The sequence below is a fragment of the Vidua macroura genome, chromosome 13 (genome assembly GCF_024509145.1).
Source record: "Vidua macroura isolate BioBank_ID:100142 chromosome 13, ASM2450914v1, whole genome shotgun sequence".
Lineage (NCBI taxonomy): Eukaryota > Metazoa > Chordata > Aves > Passeriformes > Viduidae > Vidua > Vidua macroura.
Window position 1 is genome coordinate 2,830,140 of NC_071583.1, and position 23,758 is coordinate 2,853,897.

A 23,758-nucleotide genomic window follows, 5' to 3' on the forward strand; every position below is an offset into this window, starting at 1 on the left:
AATGCCTGTTAGCACAGGCATTCCCACTGAGGGCATTCAGTTCTTGCAGGTGAAGAATGCATTAAAAAAGTCCTGAAGCCTTCCTGCTGAAGTGAAGCAGCTAAAAACATGTGGCACAAAAAAAAACAAACAAAAACAAAACAAAACAAAACAAAACAAAACAAAGATAATTTCTTTCACTGAAATACAGTGAAAACACTCAGAATAGTACAGAATATTTCAATGAAATACACTCAGAACAGCACAGAAGCCACACCATCATCAAGGGTGATGTTCAACAACTTGAGCATCAACAAGATCTTTCAGATTCCTGTTAAATGCATTAAAAAAATGATTTTCCACCAATATCAGCTGCCACAGATTTGTCTGCTGTCTTTTATTGAGTCCTCAGTTTGGCTGTTCCAGGTATCAGGAGGGTGAATTTGTGTTCACCTGCAGAACCTTCCCATGGGCAGACAGAGTAGAATTAATCCTAGAACAGAGTATTGGTGATAGGGAGAGGGGAGGGAGTAATGAAAGAACCAAGGTATTTGCCTTGGCAAACAAAGCCCATTTGCTAAATTCCTATAAAATAAATCAATACAGATTTCAGACTTGAAGCACAAGTGCAATCTTCCCTAAAAAAAAAGGTATTATTGGGTTTGTGTGAGCCTGGATATTGATAAGATGACCAATATTCTGGTGATCTTTAATGAAGAGGAGTAGAAACTCTGTGTGCTGGGAGGCTTTGTGCTGCTAATAGGGTGAGTAAAGCCTGTGAGAGATGCTAACAATATACAGGGTGATAGTTTGGTCCAGGAGAGGATCTCATGGAATCAATGAGGAATTAAATTCAGGCAGTTTGCAGGTCAGGTTCCTCCTGCTTTGGTGTCATATCTACAGGGCTGATGATCCATGGTGTCCAAAAATCCCAGTGAAAACCAAGGGCAGCTCAACCTTGGTGTGGAACAAATTAAAAAAAAAAACACTCACATGTCACAGCCTAGAGAGGGCTGTGAGTCACAATTACATCAGATTCCCAGCAAATAAACAGTGTCAAGTGAAAGAAGAATCAAACAAAACCCCCAAATCAAACAAAAGAAACTTGCTGATTTCAGCCAAGGCTTTTGAAGATTACAACAAGTCAAACTTTTATTAGCAAAGTTGTATTTCATGTAAAATGAAAATATCTTTTCAAACCATACGTGCACATCTGCGTGGTACAAACAGCAACTACAGTACAACACGTTTCTCTAAACTTTAATCAATGCACACTAACATTTAGCTCCCAAAAAAGTAACATTGTGATGGTGACACCACATTTGCTTTGATCTTTTTCTCATGAAATTACAAAGTCTCTTGTTTAAAGTCAGAACCATAAGAATAAAAAATGAACAGACAGAATGCTTTGGCTCAAACCCCCCGAGGGGCTCCTGCCTGAAAACAGAACAAATCAGTGCATATCACTTGAGATTTGACATGAGAGATCCAGAGCTGCAATGTAAACATGTCCTGCTACTCCAGCGTGGTTTGTACCTTTATTTTTTGTCATAAACACTGACAGAGATGCAGCTGAGGGTGTGATCCATTGGCAAACAAAGGGAATTCTCCATGAAGAATTTCCTTTCTGTCTATCTGTTCTTACAGGTAAGCAAAATAATCTAAATACACTTCTCATCTGCAAAATCATGGCTGTGAAAAACAATGTTGAGGTTTCCTCTCGAAAGCTCAAGGAGCAGTGAATTTTATTCTAACTTTGCTTTACAAAATGTGGAATCACTGTTTAAAAATCTCACCTTTTTTTTTTTTTCTGAATATATATATAGAAAGATTGTGCTACTATTTGTTTTCATGTCAAAAATAATATTGGCCTGAAAACTTTGATGAAAACCTCTCGTGCACTGGATTGAAGCCATTCAGCCAATGGAAGCAGTTCCCAGGAAAAGAGCTACTCACTGGAATTTGTGTAACATCAGCACAGCAGAACAAATATCAATCATTAAATGATTTGCTTATCAGATCCATTTCAGATGAGAGTTACAACGAAGGTTTTTAAAATTTTTTATACATGAACACACAATTTTATCCAGAGGGGAGAAGTAATTTTCTGATTTGATTCCTAATTCTGCACTTCCTAAAGATCCAGCCCCAGCAGGGCTTTGATGCCCAGTGCTGTACTTTTATCCTGCTGGAGTGCAGAGCCATGAGGGTTTCTGGAGATTGGATCCCCTAATTTTGACAGAGAGGGAAGCTGGGGTTGTTCCTGCAAGTTCTTGATAATGTTATTAATTTATATATATATATATAAATTAGAGAAAAATTATCAATATTATGCTGCTCTGGGAATCCAAACAGCTCCCTTGGGAGAAAGGACAGAGGGTTTTTCCCCATTATTTAGGAAGAGCTGATTTTATTTGTTTCATGTTATGCACAGTCAAGACTGCACAACTTTTTCAGCAAGACCCCTCCCTCTATTCTTCCAGAGGCTGCTTAAATCCCCAAATCTGGATCTGTGGGGCCAGGGAAATGTCTCCTCCCTGATGGGTGGAATTACATCCTGGCTTGACCCAAAGGGACCAAGCACAGCCTGGAATGGGATAATGAATAATTCCCTGTTCTGCTCCCATGGCTGGACTCCCTCCTCCCAGCAGGCAGGCTGGAATTCCCTGCTAGGTGTTAATTAATGGAATCCCCACAGATTTCCAGCAGCTAATTTTAATAAACACCCCTGGACAGAGGAAAAAAAAAAATCTAAAAAAGTCCCAAACAAACCAACGCAAAGATTTAATGCTCAATGCACTATTTCAGAATAGGGGGTGATTTTTGGGGCTGTCCTGTGCAGGGACAGAAGATGGACTTTGATGATCTTGTGGATTCCTTCCAACTCAGGAAGTTCTACAGCTGCAGAGCAGTTGGTGACACTTTTACTGAGCTACATGGTCACACTTCATCTCACCTGGCACAGACCAAGACAAAAACACAGCCCAGCTCCCTGCAATGACAAAAAAAACTCCTCAGGAAAACCTCAGCTTGCTCTGTTAATTTACTTTTGAAAAAAAATCTCCAAAAAACCATCACTAACTTGCACTTTCCAGGGTACCTTTACAGCAGAAAAAATTCCAATGCAGGACAAAAAGGAAAATAAATGACTGGGGAAGAGAAAACTGCTCAGGTGGGTGAGATTTCCTGGGAGTTTGAGTCACTTGTTAAATATTCACTGGGCATCTTCCTCAAAACCCGTGTTCAAAAATCCAGGTTCCATTGCACATTTTTTCCTCCCTGTTTGACTTTTAGGTCCTGAGGCATCGTGGAACACCAACATTAAGATTTAAGGCTGTGAATTAAAATCTGAGTGGAAAAAGCAGCACATCACAAACACCTCTTAGCAGCAACCGAGCAGGAGCTGCACGGGGGATTTATATCCATTATTGGATCATTTGACACTCACTAATATGGTCTGAAACTGAACAGAGGAATTTAATATTGTTTAACAGAAGCATTTTCTGGGATGAGGGGTCTGGTTTATCAGCAGTGCTCCACAGGAAAATTTGATGGGTGTGTTCAGACACAGCCCCTCCAGCCCAAAGTGAGGATTTGGGGGAGCCCACCCCCATTTTATTGCCTAATTTTCAAAGAGCCTTGATCACTGCAGATGATTCCCAAAGGAAACACATTAAAACCAGCCCAAAGCAAGCAGTAGGTTGTCACAAGCCTAATCAGTTCTTAGATTTTATCTGGTTTGGGCTGCAGCAGACAGGAGTCAGCAGATAAAGATGCTGCTGGGAAATGTCTCTGTTGATGAGATGCCAATTTTCACATTTCTCTAATTCTAATTCTCTAACTACCTTCTTTGGAAAATTCCTTTTTTTCCCCCCAAAAAACCTAAAAGGCTTTTGGACCTCTTCAGTGTTTGGATTGAGTGAAATACAGAAAATAGAACTTTATAAGTAATAAAAAGTGAACAATGTGGGTCACTGATATGGGATGGGATAATTTTTGATTGAGGGCAGATTTTCACTCACCGTTTTATACTCATAGCCTGAATGGGGCTTTTGGGGTGGCTGTTTGGGGTTTGCTTTTCTCAAATAGGGGTTACATAAAAAGCCCTTAAAAGCTCCAGTTAAAACCCCAAAAAGAGGCACAGATAAGCAGAAGCTTGAGCACCAAAGGCTTCCAGAAACTGCCAAGCTCTGAGGAGCAGCAGCCCCAGCCTGGGGGGAGCTGTGTGGGATCCACAGCCCTTCCACTGGGAAAAAATCTGCATTTCCCTGGGCTTAATTGTAGCCCTTGCTGGAAACTCAGAACCACGTGAGTAATTCTTGCTTCCTCTCTTTCTTCCACTGAAATCATGGAGGAGCCATTTGGGGATATTTGCCTAATTGCTATATGCCAAACAGCTTTTAGGATCTATTCCTCGTGCAGGAACTACTGAAAAACTTTTATAATGGGAGTGACAGAAGAAATGAAGCCACGTTGATGCTCTACTCAAACAAGCAGATTCAAAAATACAAATGCTGTTAAAAAGAGATTCAGGAGATTCCAATACAAAAAGACCAAAAAAATGTGCTGTACAGCTCGGCTGAGTTAGTGTTGGAGAGGCAAAGAACCAGATTTAAACCAGCACTCAGTCAACAAAATAGGAAAAGAAACTCTACCATAATATTTTCTCTTTGCTTTTGTTTTTTTTTTTTTGTTTATTTAACAGTGATTAGGCTGAAAAGAAACGAACTCTTGAAATTCAGGTAGGTCTAGTTTAGGTGCTGCTTGAATGGTGAGAGGTTTGGATGATTCCTATACACACAACTCCTGAAAACTAATTTTGCTGGTCCAAATCCATATTGAGAAGCAAATCTACTCATTCCTACACAGCTATACAGACCCATGCTAGCAACATGTCTCAGTTCAAAATAAAACCAGGCTGCTCTGGACTTGTGTCAATATTAATATCATATGTACAACGTCTCCATGAAATGTTGGCTAGCTCACAAATATACAGATATGAGACAGACACCAAGGAGTTTGCTTAGAAATGCAGCTTGCCACTGGGAAAAATTAAAAATCTTTCGAGTGATGGTGGATGGGAACCCTGTTTTGCCTTGCCACAGGAAAGAGCTGCAGCTTTACTTATTTAAGGAAATAGTGCCAGCTACTGGGCAGCAGCTTCACCCACACTCTCCTGTGGGTAAAGCTGCATTTCTGAGTATTGGTAATGGAAGTCAGCTGTAACCACTAAAACAGTTTTTTTGAATATCATACACAAAGGGGTTCAATTCTTTAGGAAAAAAAATATACAATATATAGAATATATTTCTCTGGTATTTTAAATTCTAATTTTCCTCGTTGTGTCACTTTGCAGAGTAACCTGGTTCTGTTGGTGCCATTATCTTGGGCATGAGGGAATTTTACACACACACCTGTGACAACAGCCATACAGGGCAAAAATACTACACAGAGAAACATATTCCAAGCCTAAGAAACAGCTGGAGCAGCAGGTAAGGACACAGATGTACCACCAGAGCAAACTCTGGTTTGCTCAGACTAACACATCGTGTAGAAAAAAAAAAAAAAATACTCTGTTTTATTGAGAAGAAAACACATAGGAAGGAAAAATCATCTTTTAGTGGCAGTGACTCGTTTTTGTATTACCTGGACGTCAGGATTTTCCTGACTGGCTCAACTGGCACCCTGCTCCCCAGCACACGAGGTAACTGTGGGAGCTAACCAGGATAGACACCACAATTAAACACCAATCGTTTTAGGCGTGCAGAGGAAAAGTCGCCGTAGAACTCCCAGTGCTTTCCACTGATCCTTTTTCCTTAGATCCAGAATAAGCTCCAATAAATGAACCATCTTCATTGAACATGCCATGCTCCCCTTCTCCATAATCTACCAGACTATCAGCACTTCCAGTGGCTTTAATGTCCCCGTTAAGTGACTGGAGGCTGCCTTTCAGCGGCTTTTCATCGCTGTCACTACAAAATAAAGAGATGCCTTTCCAAAAATCTGCCTTGCACTGGCAAGGAGGGACACTGCCCTTGGCTTGGGAAGGGGAGAGTGAGGGACCCGTGGGTGGTACAGCGAGGATGATCTGACCCTCTGAGTCCTGCCCTGCTCCTCGCACACCTGAGCTCCCCCACACGGGATTTTGTCATGATTCCAACAAATTAATTGGTAAATGGGCATTATCAATACCCATCTATTTGGGGTTTTTTGCCTTTTTGTCTTGGGCAGACAGAATGGACAGAAAGGGAGGGGGAAGGAAAAGGGAATGCTGGAAAGGATGGGAGGGCTCTGTTCCAGCCACCAGGGCTGATGTCAAATCTTTGGAACCCCACAGAGAGACACTTCTCATTTTACAAAACACTGGACAACATTCAGGGCCTATTTATTTCATTTTCCTTTTGAGGTGGGTGAATGAAGTGGTATCACTTCAGTGGGTCACATCTCACTGCTTTGGGGGCATCCCTTTGAGTTTAAATGACTAATAAGGGTGCTTTTCCCCTTTTTTTCTGCTGCCATTTTATTTTACCAGAGTAAAACTGGAGTTTGCCTCTGCTAAGGGGGAAGAACTGGGAAAAAAACAAAGTAGAATCAATGTCTGCATCTGCAGTCTCTGTCCAGTGAAAATTTCATGAAAAAGGACAGGCCCACCACAAAAATTCTGGGAAAAAAAGGGGAATTTCGCTGGCCATTCCTCCTAATGGCTCTACAGAAGAGGAACAAGAAGAGGACATTTGGGGGGATTGGGAAAATATTAAAATATTGTATAAAAAAACTTCATAAAAAATAAAAAATTAGGTGTCTGGATTAGGGACATAATTACTCAAGTACAGCCCTTGCTGCTAATGCCAGCTCAGTTTCAAATCTTTGGCAATTTTATCTAAGCAGGGACAGAGAAATGAACCCGAGCTTCATTTCTTCAGGATGGACTCAATATGTGCATAAGCAACACAGAAAAAAAAAATCACTACTTTTCTGAACAGAGCATTTGTCCTCAGAAAAAAAGACAAGTTTGGATTTCAGGGGGAAAGGAGGGGGTCAAAGTTATTAACCTCAGGGCTTTCTTACCTTTCTAAATATTTGTCCCATTAGAAAGCATTAAAAATTAAATAAAGATGAAATTATGCAGAAAAAAAAAGCCCTACTCCAGTACAAATAATGTAGTATATATAGGTGGGATTTCAACAGCAATTTTATGCCCTTAAGGGCAGCAACACCAGTTTTCCAGTATGGTTCTTATAATTATGTATTTTCCTTCACATCACAATTACATATTGCTTGAAGTTTTAGTTATTTTAAAGCAGCCAAAGTGGTTATTTCAATTCTCCTACAGGGATTTCTGTAGAGAGATGTTTGGTTTTTTAATATTTTTTTACCATATTCCAAACTTTTCTTTGTTTTCTTCCCCAAAATTCCCCATATTATGTGATTTGGGTCTGAGTTTCAAAAACCCACTGAAGACATAGAATTCAACCCATTGACTTCAGTGGGCTTTTCAGCAGCACCCCAGATTATCATATATATTTACATTATTCATACAATGCTAATTAAAAAAAAAACAACAAAAAAGTGAAAAATAACCACCAATACATCAACATTTCCTTATATCCCAGCTTGGATGGATTGAAAAATACTGGATATACCTTTATATTCCTACTCTTATCCACTCCTATGAGGTTTGCTTTGAAAATGAAAAACAGCATTAATTGCATGCCATAAAAATGTCCCGAATAATGATGGCATTTGGAAACAAACAAAACCCCAAGAAACACAAAGGCTCGTGAAAGCAGGTCCTATTTACCTATATTCCCCAAAGATTTCATCTTTTATTGATTGAGCTTCGGGATCTGGATGCAAATCTTCTTTTTCTTTCACTGTACAAATAAAATAAAGGACAGATCTCTGTGTTGTGTTCTGCCATGGATTCTTCTTTTCCCAGGGGCAATGGGAAAACCATCTGCTCTCACCTCCAGCCTGGCCTGGAGCTGGCTGGACACAACCTGTGAGCTTCCAAGAGTTTGGGACCATTCCCTAATTGATTATAAGCAAGTATTTATAGAATCATGGAATGGTTTGGGTTGGAAGGGACCTTAAATCCCATCCAGTGCCACCAGGGACACCCTCCACTATCCCAGGCAGCTCCAAGCCCCATCCAACCTGGCACGGGATGTTTTCAGAGATGGAGCATCCATCACCTCTTTGGGCAGCCAGTACATTTACCTAAATCCTTACTCACTGCTTGGATAGTGACAGAGGTAATTTTTAGCAAAATATTCCACTGTTAACCTGCCTGTGGAAGCTCTGTCCACGTGTCCAGCAGCAGTTCCCAGGTGGAAGGCGGGCAGGGACTCCTGTCAGCAAGGATCTTGCTGGATTAAATGCTGGAATATTCCAGGAGTGCTGGGAAAGGCCTTTGCAGGCTCTGTGGCCAGCACACAGCACAGCTCCACTTACATTCATTAAAATCCCTTCTGTGGATATTTATCAAAAGCTACAAATCCTAATTGGATGTTTGCGCTCGCGGCCTTGCGGCCCCCAGAGAGAAACCTCTGAAGGATGTTAGTTATTAACGTGTGAACATGGGGAAAGGACAATAAATCCATTTACCTGAATATTTGCCTCCTTTATTTCTTCTGACAAAGCAAATTGTCAGCAGCAGCAGGGTGAGCAAGGCGATGGCGCACATCAGCCCGATGAACCAGCCCTGGGTGGAAATCCCCTCGTAAATGCCAGCGTAGGCTTGGGGAGATGGCAGAGGAGCAAAAAGGGAGGAAATTAATCAGAGGGAAAGAGCAGCACCCCACGATAACACGAACACATCACGTCCCTCTCTGGACCTTAATGGACTCAGTCTATCGCTACTGATGGTGCTCAACTTCAGCGCGAGGCCGGAATGTGTCCAGAGTGTGACATTTGGGACTGGAGGGGAGCGTGCAGGTGACAAGGGACAACACAGACACTTGGCAAGGCGGCTCTGAGAGAGCAGTTGACTCACAGGATTAGCACCACACAGGAAAGCTGAGCACAGAGCTGTTAAGCCTCTCATGCAAAAGCAGTTTTGCGAAAGAGAGAGAGGTAAAAGTGCCCCCAGTACAAGCAAATCACCAAACTGGCCACTTAAGGGGCTTTATCCCAGCTGCCCTCTCACGTTGCACAGGTTTGTGAAGGTTTGGGACTGTCCCAGGCTGTTGTATAGCACAGGGTTCAGCCAAGAACCTGGGATGTGTTTGTGCTGCCATGGGATTCAACTGCAAGGGCCAAACTCAACGCCACAGCACGGAACGATGAGTTTGGGACACTCACACGGCACAGGAACCTCAGCATCGATTCACATGGAAAAAACAAACGTTCAGCACCTCGAAGGGCTTCGTGTCTCACCTCTCCCCCTGGTCTCAATTACATCTTCAAAAATGCTATTGTTATCCACCCAGTTCTTAGTCACTAGGCGGATTGTGTACTCAGTGCCAGGCTCAAGGGCCTCGCTGGGCTGAAACTTTGGGGTGGGCTTTACTGCGTCTGAAATCCTGCCGCTGCCTTTACCTACGGAATGCACACATTCAAGGCATAGGGATTAATGGCATTCATGGACAAGAAGCCTAGGAAATGCACAGTTACAAACAACAGACAAATACAACACGTCATTTTAAACATTTGGCATCAGGCAATCTGATTTTCCAAAGGAAAAAAAAAAAAAAAAATACCCCCAAACATTCCCTCTGATTTTTAGTGTTCCATCAGATGAAATCAACAGCAGTCCAGAGTAATCCTGATGTTTAGGAAGGGGTTTGTACATCTCCCAGGATGAAAGTTAATATTGATGGGGGATTATGGATCTCCTTTAACTAATGCCTGCTTAAAAAATTACAACTTGCAAACGGGCTTGCTTTGTGTGGATAATCTGGGGTTTGATGCTTCTCCCATTGAACTGAACTCAGCAGGGAAGCACAGACAGCTTGTTAGCTGGATATGGATCCTTATATGTCTCCCAGAAAAAATTAACAGTGGGATTTGTGCTTGCTTCTCTCCTGACAGTGATTTTCTGTGTCCTTTTAAATTCCACAACGCCTGCACAAAGCACTGGTTTAGAAACAACTCAACAATTTGCCTGTAAATGGACATTTAGGCATTTTAAGTGTTGCTGATGAGTTTAATATTTGATTAGGAGAAGGCAAATTCCACTAGTTCTGGTTATGGAACCTTGTTATTTGCAAAACACCTCTGTAGCCCCGTCTGCATTCAGATTGTGGGCATTAAATAAGGTTTTTCAGAACAGCTTTTGTGGAAAGCAGGAGAAAGGATGTTACAGGAGCTGACAATCACTGCCTGGACATGAACAGCCTGCTCAGCAAATTCAGAACTGTGTGTGACATGGAGGGATCTCTTACAACATGGAAGTGTCCCTGTCCTCGATGACAGGGGAGAAATTTGGGGGGGCTGCACTTAATAAAAATAATTCTTGATTTGTTCTTAGGTGCCTGATTTGCCTGTTTTGTCCAAAGCCATCTAAAAGCACAAAGTATAATCTGAAAACTACTCGGCCAATTAGCACTGACAGGAGAACAATGCTCATTAATACTCTAACTAGTAAATAAGCAAAGCAAGAAGCTGCTGGAGATTAAGGCTGAGTTGACAGCTGAAGGGAAAAAAAGAAAAAAGATTAAGATAAATCCAAGCACAGTCAAAGCAGCAGTTCAGGATAAGTTTTTAAAGGCAACTCTCCATGTATTACAATAAGCAGTTAAATGAGCAGACCACTGGGACCAGAGAGAACACATCCAGCTGAAACGCTGCTGATACTGAAGCACAGCTCATTAGTATAAATTAATCCATCTATGGGTAATTTTTGCTAAATGAAGTATATGAAACCCAGCTATAGTTTTTAATCAAACCGAAAATTAGGCAAAGGGATACCACAGGTACATTTTAATTACATGCTCTAAAATCAAGGCATCAGAAAAAAGGGAATATTATCCATAAAGGAACTGGAATGAGCACAAACCTTCAACCCAATATCTGTTAAATACCACTAACACTTGTGCATGACTTGGAAACTACATGACCCAAAATGTTCATACCAACAGCCTCCTAAGGAAGAATTTCTCCTGAATTCCTGGGAAGTAAATCCTAAACCTTGAGCTCCAGGCAGGTGGTTTGTGGTTCATATTCTTAAACCAGCTTTACCAGTCCCTCTCTGCCCCTTATTTATTCCAGTCTCTCTCTGAACCATCAGCTCTTCAGAGAAGCAGAAAGAGGGAAGTGAGATGGCTGAAAAAAAAACCCCTTTTTCTGTCTGCTTATTGCTCATCTCTGTCTGATGCTGCAGCTGCCCTGGCACACGGAGCAGCTTAGGACTGGGATGGACCTTTTGGGATGAGGATGAGCCCAGCCTAACCTGGCACTGGGAATTTAGCAACAACTCTCCATTTAGCATCTCCTATCCCAAAATACTCTTTTTTTTTCCTTTAAAACTCAGAACAGGTGTCAATGCTGGGTGATTACAAGTTGTTGTTTTTTTTTTTCCATGCCATTTCTCCCTGGTCTGTGTGACACAGCCAACAGGCGCCCTACAGAGCAGAAAGCTTTGCTAATGGGGGCAGGGTTGGTGGCTGGAATAGAAAAAACAGTGTGGCCTCCTGAAAAATAAAAGCAAAGATACACAGATAAGGCAAAGCTCCACATTCTCGAAGGCCAGGAACATCCTGAAAGCTGCAGGAATTAGCTGCAGAAAATTGAAAGCAGTTGGGTTGGGTTTTTAATCTCCAATAAGGGAGAAGGAGCATTAGTAATAAAGGCATATCACCAGCATTTCTCATCTTCCCCCACTATTTATCAGCCACACCATGGGACTTGCATGAACATTAAACACTGAACTGCAATGTTACAATATTCCTACCAGGCTCCAAGATTTATGAGGAGAACAGAACACACATTTTTTATAGAAGCTTATGGTATAAAGGGAAAAACAATAGAAACCACCCCTGAAGATTTTCCAGAGTGTTCTCCAAAAGTTAGCACATCTGTTATAAAATATACTTACATAAAAAAAACCTGTCAGTCTGAGAGCTAAATACTAATTGTGGGCAGCATCTTAATTTATAACCATACCTGTCTAAATACATCTGCTGCAATAAATGCAAAGCTGAACTTCCATTAATTTTCCCCTGCTGCCTGGCTGTTAAAAATGCATAAATATGCAGCACAAATATCCTTCATTTTCAGGGCTTTTCAATGCAGGAGGTAATTCATGTTAAATTTGGATTATTTTATACTACAGAGATTAGCCAACCTGTTGTACGCAAAATTTATTGAGAAAAATTGATAGGTGAGGTGGTGATCAAGAAATTTGCACCGATTTCTTTAGATTGTCTTGATTGTGAGCGAAAAAATAGGGTTTGCTGCTAACAGCACCAGTAGTTATATACAGGAAAGGTTTTTTATTATTCCTTTTCTGCTGTGCCCATGGCAAAAGAGAGCTGAACCCACATGTCTTGTTCCACATGGTTACTCTGGTCCTGAAGGACAGGAGCCTCTCCCTAAAATTTTGCAAAAGCCTTTGGGAATTACATGCCAACAGCCACTGGAATATAATGAAATTGGTGAACTTTTATTTCCTGGCTTCTCTGGAGAATAAACCTACAACTGTGTGGCTTCATGTGGATGAATTTCTCATTAATGCTTGGATTTCTGGACGCACAATGATAATTCTCAACATGTAATATGTGTTTGGTAATCCCTGAGCAACACTGGTGGCAAGATGAAAAGGAGCTTTGTGTTAAAGAAGGGCTGCTACATTAAATTAATCTTTTCACTTCTGGAAGAACATTATTTTGTGTTCTGTTTCTGAGGGCTAATGATCTTGGGGAAATTGACATTTTCAAGGGGAAAATTAATTAGTTTGGAGGTCATTTAAGACATACTGCCTGAAAATATGAAGACAGAGATTATAGTAATTTTCTAAGGACAACATATCTTCTTCTGTGGAATGAAACCAAGATAAAATCACAGAAATTAAGCTATTATTTATTTTGCAGTACAATCTAAGTCCCCTTTTGCTCAGGTTCAAGAATCATTTTATCAAGAAATGATAAAGATCTTAGGTTGCCTATAAGGATTTCATTTCTGAGTTATTTTTCCTGTACAGATTTGTTTTCAGTGGTGCTACACAAATCCTCACACATATTAAATAAGGAAATTCCTTTTTCTTCCTAATTCCAGACAACAGTAACAGTGATAACTGCAAATAAAGCAACAGCAGTGATGGACATCAAGTTAAAAAAAAAAAAGTGAATGAATGTTGATGGAGATGTTGAGCTGCCACCTCAACATTTCCACTTTCCTGGCAGATTGCATTGTGAAATTCTGAAATACCCATGGCAAAGGCTGAATTGCAGCAGTGGAAGTTTCCAAAGCCTTAAAATGAACAACGAGAGCTTTATGGGTTTATTATTAAACTGGAACAGAGTGGTTATAGAATCACTGAATCAACCCCCAAAGAAACGTGGAGTGCTCCATCATGGAGTTTCATTTCAGAGGGCACCACATTTTATATCTGCCATTTACGTGGGTCATTTGAAATGATAAACTTTGACTTCTGAAATCACTCCCCTCCTTCAAAAAGAGAGATTGTTTTAATTTTGAGCAATTGCCTCGCTCCCCAAACCACAGCTTAAAACCCCAAGGAGGTCACTGAAAAGAGTGATTTTAAAATTTTTTTTCAGCCTATCATGTTTAGGTGAAAAATACCTGAACAATTTAGCCAGCAAATAATGACACAGAACTCTAATGGCATCTCAGTGACAGATGCAGTGCCCTAATTTAGGGTGGCTTGAGAAGCAGCAAGGAGCACACATAAATCATAGAACTGAACCCTTGCAGCTTTCATTAATTATACTGCTCTAGTCTAAGAATATTTCACAAGAATCAGGTGTTGCCACCACTGAAACAGAGTTTAGGAAAGTAGAGAATGAGAACAAAATGAATGTCAACATCTCTAAACCGTGACAAGGTTATTTCCAGGAGTCAAAACACATTATTCTGGTTGCCCAATGAAGGCCAGAAAAGGCAGCTAATGAGGGGAAATGGGGTATTTTTATCTTGGAGAAAAAAGAAGTATTTTTCTTTTCTTAATGAGGAATAAATCATGGTGATTAATAGTTGCTACCAAGTGAGTACCTGTATCCTACAGTGAGACTGGAGGCCAAAAGAGAGTTGAGAAGGAGTTTTACTACTTGGGAAAACAAATGGCAGTTCCTGACTGCATGTGGAACTGGGACATTAAGGTTTAAAACACATTTTTCCTGTTTTACCAGTAACTGAAAATAATTCTGCAACTTAGAAGTCCAACAGCACATGGGCCATTTTTCTATTTTCCATCAACATTGCTGCACACTGTTATCTTTGCTAAAATGATGCAGTCAGGACTCTTTTGCTTATCACATTCTCTTTCTCCTTCCCCGGGGTAAGTGCACAGCAATGGTTTCTGATTAATAGCAAGGAGCTGCTCCTCAGTACTGTGGAGTTCTCAGACTTGCTGAGCACAGTACATTTTATTTCATTTTATTTCATTTCAGCTGAAAGTGAAAGATGAGCTATCATAGAGTGCCTGGGATTTTCCTTCAAATCACTGAACATCAGTGCTTCAGCACAGGGTGTAAGTGGCACACAAACACTCACTCCTGGTCTCTGATAAAATAATCATAAATAATGGAGCAAATGCAGTCAACTTGATGTTTATCAGGATTTTCCATGTCAAACAGCTGACCCTAATGTTGCTGGCAGTCCCCCATCTTCATGCATGGGCAGAATTTGTTTTTATAATATTACTGAGAACAGATTATCTGCATCTTCAATTTTCTGTTCATGCCTGAATGCAATTCACTTATTCCAGCATGGCTTAAGGAGTTGATGGGTGGGAACAGAAACAGGACTGCACAGCAAAATGAAACAGATGAGCTCTGCTTCCCTGAAGAACACCATGGCCACATTAAAAAGTCCATTGACTGCTCTCACGGCAAAGAAAACAAACTTACTTCCCCTAATTACAAAGGAAATGTCAAGCCTGGATTATTCTCGATGGATTTTTCTATTACAGAAAAGCAGAGTAATGCAGAGTCCCCAGGCAGGTGCAAAGGAGAGCTCCTTATTGCACAAACCAGACCTTTTAAAGCAGTTAGGCTGTTATCAGCTGCGTTCCATTTAAGCACAACGAATGTAATTCACCCAACCGCCATAAACCACGATGTGAGCACGTCGTGGCTCTATAACTCGTTTTCCTACCTCCAATTCAGCTGAGTCACTTTCCCACAGTCCTTTTCTACTTAGCTGAAGCAGCAGGCCCCAGCCATGATTTTGCAAGGGTAACAAGGCCCCAATTTTGTAAGGTTTTACCTACACGCAGTATTTTCCCGCTATTCTCAGAGCTCCTCCACACCGAACCGGATTTTGTGAACTTACTGCCTTGGGCCAGCGTCAGCCCCTCCTCAGTGGCCGCCTTCCCGCAGCCCTTGGCCGTGCAGGCCTTGATGTAGAACTTGTACTTGGTGCTGGGGCTGAGCCCCGCCAGGCGCCAGCTCAGCGCCGAGCGGTTGGCGACGCTCACGTTGCTCACGGCGCCCACCTCGTGCGTCTCGTTGACTGCAAGGGAAGAGCACCTCGGTCAGAGCCACGGAAACGTGTCCTGAGCACCCCCAGGAGGGAGCAGTCGGCAGGGAGAGGGGAGGAGGGAGGCTGGGTGAGTGTAGGCGCCCTTCCCGTCCGTGTTAAATGGGGTTTATGTCCTCCGTGCCCATCTCCCAGCGGTTCGGTGAGCTATCACTGCTCTTGAAAAGCTCTCTGATTGCACATATGCACAGCCTGAGAGGGAGGTAAGAAGGACTGTCTCCTAGATCATTAAATATCCACGAATTGCTCCTTGCTTTGCTTCCAAACATCTGCAAACTTTTACCGGCAGCTCAGAGGGCGGTTGGTGTGCTGAGAGCTGCTCTGGCTCCTCAGAGCTGGCAGCTGAAGGAGGGGTTGTGAGAAAATGGAGAGAGGATCTTATAAATACACAGAAATAGCTGAAGGGAGGCGTCAGAAGATGGACCAGGCTGTGCTTGGTGGTGCCCAGCAATGGGCAGGAACTGATGCCCAGGAAGTTCCACCTGAACACTTGTGGAAGAACTTCCCTGTGCAGTGGCGGAGGACTGGAACAGAGACCAGAGAAGGTGTGCGGTCTCCCTCACTGGGGATATTCCAGAGCTATCTGGACACATTCCTGTGCTGTGGGATGACCGAGATGACTCTGTGTTCCCTTCCAAACTGAGCCAGTCTAGAGTCCTGTAAATAAATCCATTCTCTGCCCATAATCAGCAAAACCAAAGGGAAGATCCAGATGCAAAGGCATCGGATCAGTTCTGCTACCAGTAGAGAGAAGTGTAAAGTACATGGGTGATTTTTTTTTTTTTTAATATATATAAATAGGGCACAGACTCATCCTTTTCCAGCCTCAAAGAACATGTAAAATACACTGAATTATCACCAAACCACACAACTGGTGTTGTGGCAGTCTGGGCTAAGTACTGGGTCTTGCTTGAGGTTGTCTTTGTTTCTCATTTCTTTCCTCAGCAGAAAGAAAGAACTCCCCTGGTATTTGGTTGTTTTCAGTTGATTACTCAACACCATGACTCAGGTGATCCTTTGTGTTTCTGCTGAGGCACCTTAGGGGGGAAGAAACCCCCTGATATAACGTGCAGATCTACATTAATGTGGCTTCATAGAGTGCTCTCATCACAATTCCCTTCGTATTAAATGAGTTTCACTCCAGTAAAATGCACCTACAATTTATGGGCCTTTTTAGCCACTACATTAGGTGTAATTTGCCAATATGAAATAATTGAATCAGCCCATAAATGTGGGACAGGGAATGGCAGCAATGGGGGTTTCCACAGGAAAAAAAAAAAAAAAAATAGGCACGGAAAACTGCGTGGAAAACTGCAGGCTGCCCTCTGGCAGCCTCTGTGCACATCACAGCTGGGAATTTTCCTTAACTGATCCTGCTTCAATTCTGAACTCAAAGCAAACGAGGCACATACTTATCTGGTACTGCAGAATGTAGCCAGTGAGGTGGCCATTGGCTTTCTTGGGAAGTCCCCAGGACAGAGTGACTGAGTCCTTGTCAAAGTTCAGGATCCTGAGAAAACGTGGCTGTTCAGGGACTGGAAGACACAGGGATGAGCTTTCAGAGGAGAATGAACGGGTCTGTCCCTACAAATTCTTGTTAAATGAGGATATAATGTAGCTCAACACCTACAGGTCCCCTTTTGAGTGAAGGGTTCTACAAATAGTGGAGTTTTTACTATCACTTTAAATAAGGGAATCAACTCACCTTGTCCCAAGGACAATTTCAATTTATGACCCTCCATCCCATATTTTCCTCTTGTCTTACCTCCTTCTGGAGTTTCAAACACCACGGGGGAGCTCTCAGGGCCATCTCCTCTGGAGTTGAAAGCCAAAACTGTCAAGCGGAATTCACTGAACGGCTCCAGGCCAGGAATCATCCCAGAGTTCCTGTCTCCTACAAACGTCAGGAAGTGTTTCTCTGGGTGATGCCTCTTTCCATCCAGCATGCTTCTTGTTTTCCACCAGCTGACCTGCGAGGAGATTGGGATTTCTATAACAAATTATGTCGTATGGGGATGAGCATGATCATGATCTCTCCCACCTTCCCAAAAACGAGAGATTGCAATCTGCAATTATTTAATAATTTATTCAGCTATATACAAATACTTATAGAGAGATTTGTAACCTTGTAGCCTCTTAAGTGCCCACGAACTCTGTCCCTTGGTATCCCAAACCAGAAGACTTTGACCAGGGTGCTGTTCACAACCTCCACTGACACGCCTGAAGGAGCAGCATCTGGAACTGCAAAAACAAAAGTCCCAGGTGTTAAAAACACTTCCAAAAGCCCAGATTCACACTGTTCACAGCTCCAGGGCTTGGCTTTCCAGCTTCAGCTGTGCCACTTCATGCAGTCTCACTGTGGGCAAGCAAAAAGCCATTACACCTGCATCCAGTGGGTGGAATGGGCCAATAAACATTATTTTTCTGTATTTTTCTGCTGAGGGTTGAGATACATGTGTACTGGGACACATGAATTTCTGCACCAGTATTTATGATTTCCTGTTTCAAGCAATGCTTACAGCAGTGAGAAGAATAAAAAAAATGATTAACATGGCACTCAAGAAGGCAATCATAAAGGTTTTTTTATAATCAATTTCATTTTACAACTCAGCTCATTAAACAGTAGGATTTTAATCACTGCATAACACAGAGAGCTATTACAGTGCCTGAAAAAAAGGAGGCCTTGATCCATTGACAACTGAATTGCGAGGAAGATTTTCCACTGGTAGATGCAAAATTAGATTCATCACAGAGAGACAAAGAAAATAAACATGCTGTGCAGTTTCTTTCTCCTCATTCTCACTATTCACCACCTCTTCTGCACCACCAGATGTTCCTGTTCCCACCTCTGGCTGGGCAGTGGGGATTCTCCTGTCTGACCACTACCAAGTCCATTTCCAGCACTGAAACTCCATTTGGGAGCCATGGAAAACCAAGAGGCAGAAACCCAGGCTGGAGAAGATGACACATTCTTCATTAACTCATGGTGTTTAGCAGGAAACACCAGCACATGTGGGAATGTGGCTTTGTCTGCAAATTCACTCAAACACTCAGTGCCTGCAAGTTTGTCCCTAATTGTCCAAGTATTTAACTTCTGACAGCATTAAACTGTTGGGTCAAGCCTCAGAGAGCCCAAAGATTTTTTTCCCTACCAAGTACAACCCGACTGCTACACTTCAGAGACTTCTCATGGACTGTGGCCTTCAAACAAGTACCCAGACTCAGCCAACAACTGAGATTAATGAGAGCACAAGTGACCTTTCCAAAAAAACCCCTCACACTCCAGCAGGCTGGCGTCCAGGCACCCAGCACGGGTCACGTCCATGCCTCATGGACCCATCAGGCTGAGCACTGGCACTCCAGAAACTTTGGGCTGCCCAATCCATCACTCCACGCCCGAGCGTTCTGCAGCACAAGAAACCCCCATTTTTACAGGCAAGCTCCTGCCACTCACCGTCCTCTCCTGAATATCCAATGGTGATGTTTGGTTCCGGGCCAGATCCTAAATTATTCACGGCCTGGACTTTGATCTCGTAGGGCACGAAGGTGGGCACGTTCCGCACGCTCAGGGAGTGCTTCTTCACCAGCTCCTCGTTCCAGTCGGTCTCCACGCCCCGCTGCCTCCAGCTGACCTTGTACTCCAGCCCCGGCCCGTTCCTTTCCGTGGGCTTCAGTGGCTGGGGAAAAGTTAAAAGAGGTCTTGTCTGCCTTTGCTGTAGTCACAAACCAGCAGCTGAGGGGAGTGGGATGGTTTTGGAATGTGTGTTACAACACTGGGACAGAAAAGGGGCAAAACCCCCAAGCTTTGAGTTTTTGCTGTCATTTTAATTTGAGGATGATTGGAACAACAACAACATGACTTCAAGAGAAAGGAGGGTGAAAGGCTTGGATTAAAATCCAGATTAATTGCTAGGAGCTGTGTTTCTGCCTCCTACACACATCAGGGTTTGTTTTGCCACAGGTTTTCCTGTGTGAGGTAAAACCACATGCCTTCAGCACTACTGAATTGCATAGTTTGGCATAAGGCTGTGTGTGCCTTTTAGCAGAGATAAAATTTGCATTTTATCCTAGAATTTTATGTAGCACAGCAAGTTGGGTCATTAAAATTTAGATTTGTTCTAACTACACACCAAATGGTTGAAATTATGCCTGGACATTTAATGTGCAACTGCTGGGCCACTCTGCTTTTACCAATCAACTGGAGAATTCATCCCAGCAGGGTTTCCATCTAATTAACATGAATTTATAAAATATTAGGAGATGTATACCAATAGCTTGTCATGACACATCCTCAAGTTGAGTTTATTTCTCTGAAAATGCACTACTTTAATTAAGAAAGTTAAATAATCACCTACCCTACCAAAAAAGCTAAACACTGGAACAGCTGTGGGCGTTTCCCACCACATAGGCTGCCTTTAATAATATTTAAATATAGGCAAATATGAAATACATAATAGCTGGTTTGTATCTAAGAGGTCTGACAGGAAATAGCATCAAATACCAGTAGAAAGTTATTCCCCTTTGATGTTCCTCATGCACGGGGAGACCTAAATTTGGGGGATCTGCAAAAATTCCCATTGCTCTGCTCTGCTGTGAAGACCTTTGGGATGTCTGAGGCAAAGGAATTGGGAGATTGGGAGATTTCTCACAGGCACCATCTCCATAGCAGACTGGGATTTGCAAGAGAAGCTGGAGAAGTAAAAATTTCCTCCTAAAAAACCTGATTTCTTGTATAGAGTTAAATTGCAGCACTGCTTGACTTTTATTTTGATCTCCCTTAAAGCTGCAAATCCTTGGCTGAAAATCCCAGTCGCTAAAGCTCAGCTGGTCTCTTAATCCAAAATAGGCAGATTGACATCATTCTGCAGCCTTTGTCTGTCAGAAATAGCCTGTGCAGTGCCCAGCAGTTCCTCTGAAAAGCACACAGGAAATGCCATAAATAAATGAATATCCTGTGTGACAACATTTTAATGATTCAACAAGATTTAGCCAAGCCTTTCCATCCCATTCTCTCCTTTCAGGCTCAGCTTTCACTTCCACTTTTGCCCTGTCTGAGCAGTGATTATGAAGCTCCTGGTTCTCAAAGATGTGTTGGCCATCCCAGTATTTCCCAAGAAACATACTGGGTACTAAAACTCTGCATTTCATGGATTCATTAAAATGGGAAAAGACCTCCAAGATCAAATCCAACCTTTTCTGAGAGGCAGAATTTTTCTCTCCTGACCCTGGACTAAAAATCCCATTCAAATCCAAGCCCATGGATCTTGAGGGCCATCTCCTTTTGGATGCAATTCTACCCCAAACCATGATTTCCCACTGGGGAAACATTTGTTGTTCTTTGCTGGGAGCAGCAGATTGAGGAGTAAATCTCATGCAAGTTGTGTGTAATTCCAGCCTCAACAAAAACCTGCTTCCCTCCACAGTTGTGGATATTTGCGCTAAATGAAGGAACACATAACTCAACTGCTGGCACAGAAGCTCGAGGCTTAAAACTCAGGAAATTTGAAGTCTGGAAACCATCCTCAAGACTTTTACATAATTCCTTTGATGCACATCACAGGCTTTGGAGGTTTATCCACATTTCTTTAGTTCATGGTGTAAAAATTCAAGCTCACATTCTCTTGGGCAAGGGATCTGTGGTGTTTTTAAACTTCCAGGCTGGAAGGGTAGAAGCCATGAGCCACCCATCCCCTCCCTGGGCCTGGCTGGTAATTTTAATTGCAGAGCAGGGTCAGACCACAATTATTTGAAGCATTTTCTTGCATAAAATAAGCAAATAAGAGCAAATTTTGGTGAATTCTCACTATGATTTACTGGAATTCCATTTTTTTTTTAATATCTTCTGAAGTCAGACATAAAAAACAGTCTTTTGAAATAAAAATGATACTGGGGTTGAAAATGCAGAATACGTTTAAGTCAGATTCACCTTTCAGAAGAATAAAGGATCACTCCTATAGGATTTGCTAATCTTGCCTTACCTCCCATTTCATCACCATTTCATTGGGTTCAGAAGCTTCAACTCGGATGTTCTCTGGGTTTTTATCTGGAGCTGAAACCACACAGGTGGCAAGGTTAGTTTGCACATCCCATTTATGCGCATTTAGCATTTAAATGCCAGAAAGGATGGGAAATTCCCCTATTCGTGACAGACTCTTAGACAAAAAACGTTCATGAGATGAATGACTTGGATCAGCCAAGCTGACGGGACACAAGCACGTCGTTTATGCAGTTTGGACTCCTAAGTGCCCCTGTTGGTTGGAGCCACCAGCTAACATGGAACTGTGACTTTTAGATTTGAAAGCACCAGATGCGGGGGGATTATGAGGAAGAGATTTTTCTCCCTGTGGGGATAGCAAACAGAAGGTGCATCATTAGAGGTGCACACACAGCTGGAAAGCTGAAGAGGGACCTGAAATTGGTGCAAATGAGGAAAAAAAGAGAGAAAATGCCAAGGAATGCAAATGCTGTGCTGAACAGTTGGCCTCTAAAATGACTTTCAGGGAGACAACATTTTCTGCCCCAGTGAATGCTCTGTAAATGGAGATTTTTGACAAGCTTAGTGCTCCTAAAAGGCTCCCTGTAAACCCAGCCCTTCTCCAGGAACTGTTTGTCCATGAAGGTCTGCAAAGGGTGGGAAATCAGCAGAGTGAGGTGCTGGAGGTGTAGGAAAATTCAGCAGCGTGGACCCCTCCCTTTGGCATCCTTGGGAATTTTATGCAGCACAGCAAGTTGGGTCATTAAAATTTAGATTTGTTCTAACTGCACATCAAATGCTCAAAACAACACCTGGACATTTGATGTGCAACTGCTGGGCTGCTCTTTTTTACCAATCACTGAAGAATTCACCCCAGAAGGGTTCCCATCTCATTAATATCAACAATATCAGAATACGGCTTGTCACGAGACATCCTCCAGCTGATTTTACCTCTCTGAAAATGCACTGCTTTAATTAATACAGTCCATTTAAATGGTCCCCTACCCCACCAAAATTACTGAGGGTTATTCCAGTCCACCAAACCAGCTGGGGGTAATTCCCACCACAGGACCTACTTTTAATAATCCCTGAGGCTGCCACTGAGCAGTGAAAGCTACCCTGATCCCTTCACACCCTCTGGAGCATGGGAGGGCACAGATATTCCAAAAAAAAAAAAAAAGCACTGAAAACACTAATATTTAGGAAAGCAGAGCCAGGTTTACCAGCTGGAGGGGTCGCATAGCGCAGGGATGGTGTGCTGGGCTGGCTCCTGCCCACGGCGTTGACGGACACCACGCGGAACTGGTAATTCACATAGGGGGCCAGGGACAGCAGGGCTGTGGTGTCATTCCCTGGCACTCTGCTGAGCTCCTGCCACCTCTCCGGCTCCCAGCGGTTCTCTTCAAACTCTATAATTGACTCTGGGCGGGAAAAAGGACAAAGAACAAAGGAAAAAAAGATAAAAAAATAACTTAGCGTGAACAGCGCGGGTGGAAATGAACTATCCTAGAAAAAGTGATTAAATCTGGCCGTCAGCAGGGTTTGTGTCCTGTGACAACGAGGATGTGCCAGAATTCTGAACAACCCCAAAAAGTTATGCTGGAAACCCCTTCCTACCATTAACAGGGCTGTTATGGCTGGCCCCAGCTTTCCAGGAGAGTCGAACGCTCCGGTTTTGGTGTTCCGAGAGCTGGAGGTCTTCTGGTGGGTCAGGAACATCTGAGAAATAAAGAAGTGTCAGGAGCACAGCAAGGCATTTCTGTTTGTCCTGGCATTTTCCAGAGGGTTGGAACAGCACAGTCAGTGAAGATGGTGGTGAAACACCTCCTGATTTCAAGATGGACAGGTTGTAGGAATTGCTTCAAAAGATCCCAAATCTTCTGGCGCTGATTTTTCCCTCATAAACACAAAATCCTTCTCGAATCCATCTCTCTCTACCTGCATTATTGTGCTTGATTTTTCTTTCCAAATCAACCCCAGGATCTGCTGAATCATTAGTGGGTGCTGACCCTGCTCTGGGCAGGACGTTGTGCCAGCATCACGTGGATTTACCCTGTGACAAATCAGAATGGGAGAAGGAGACTCAGCTCTGGCCTCTGAGGGTGTGAGGGAAAGGAGAACGTTCATCATCCCCGCCATGGGGAT

General features: G+C 42.6%; 1 protein-coding gene across 1 annotated transcript in view; it reads right to left on the bottom strand.

Annotated features, from left to right (window-relative positions):
- Window positions 1-1,091: 1,091 nt before the first annotated feature.
- The window catches only part of CHL1 (cell adhesion molecule L1 like), a 98,032-nt gene continuing 75,365 nt past the window's right edge, over window positions 1,092-23,758 (bottom strand). The window contains exons 16-27 of the mRNA XM_053989270.1: window positions 23,231-23,332; window positions 22,837-23,034; window positions 21,618-21,688; window positions 19,094-19,316; window positions 17,765-17,880; window positions 17,405-17,609; window positions 17,052-17,174; window positions 15,433-15,612; window positions 9,358-9,519; window positions 8,587-8,718; window positions 7,781-7,853; window positions 1,092-5,951 (exon numbers count right to left, since the gene is read on the bottom strand). Of these exons, the coding sequence (XP_053845245.1) occupies window positions 5,735-5,951; window positions 7,781-7,853; window positions 8,587-8,718; window positions 9,358-9,519; window positions 15,433-15,612; window positions 17,052-17,174; window positions 17,405-17,609; window positions 17,765-17,880; window positions 19,094-19,316; window positions 21,618-21,688; window positions 22,837-23,034; window positions 23,231-23,332 (1,802 nt within the window). The 3' untranslated portion in view covers window positions 1,092-5,734. The remainder of the gene's footprint in view (window positions 5,952-7,780; window positions 7,854-8,586; window positions 8,719-9,357; window positions 9,520-15,432; window positions 15,613-17,051; window positions 17,175-17,404; window positions 17,610-17,764; window positions 17,881-19,093; window positions 19,317-21,617; window positions 21,689-22,836; window positions 23,035-23,230; window positions 23,333-23,758) is intronic.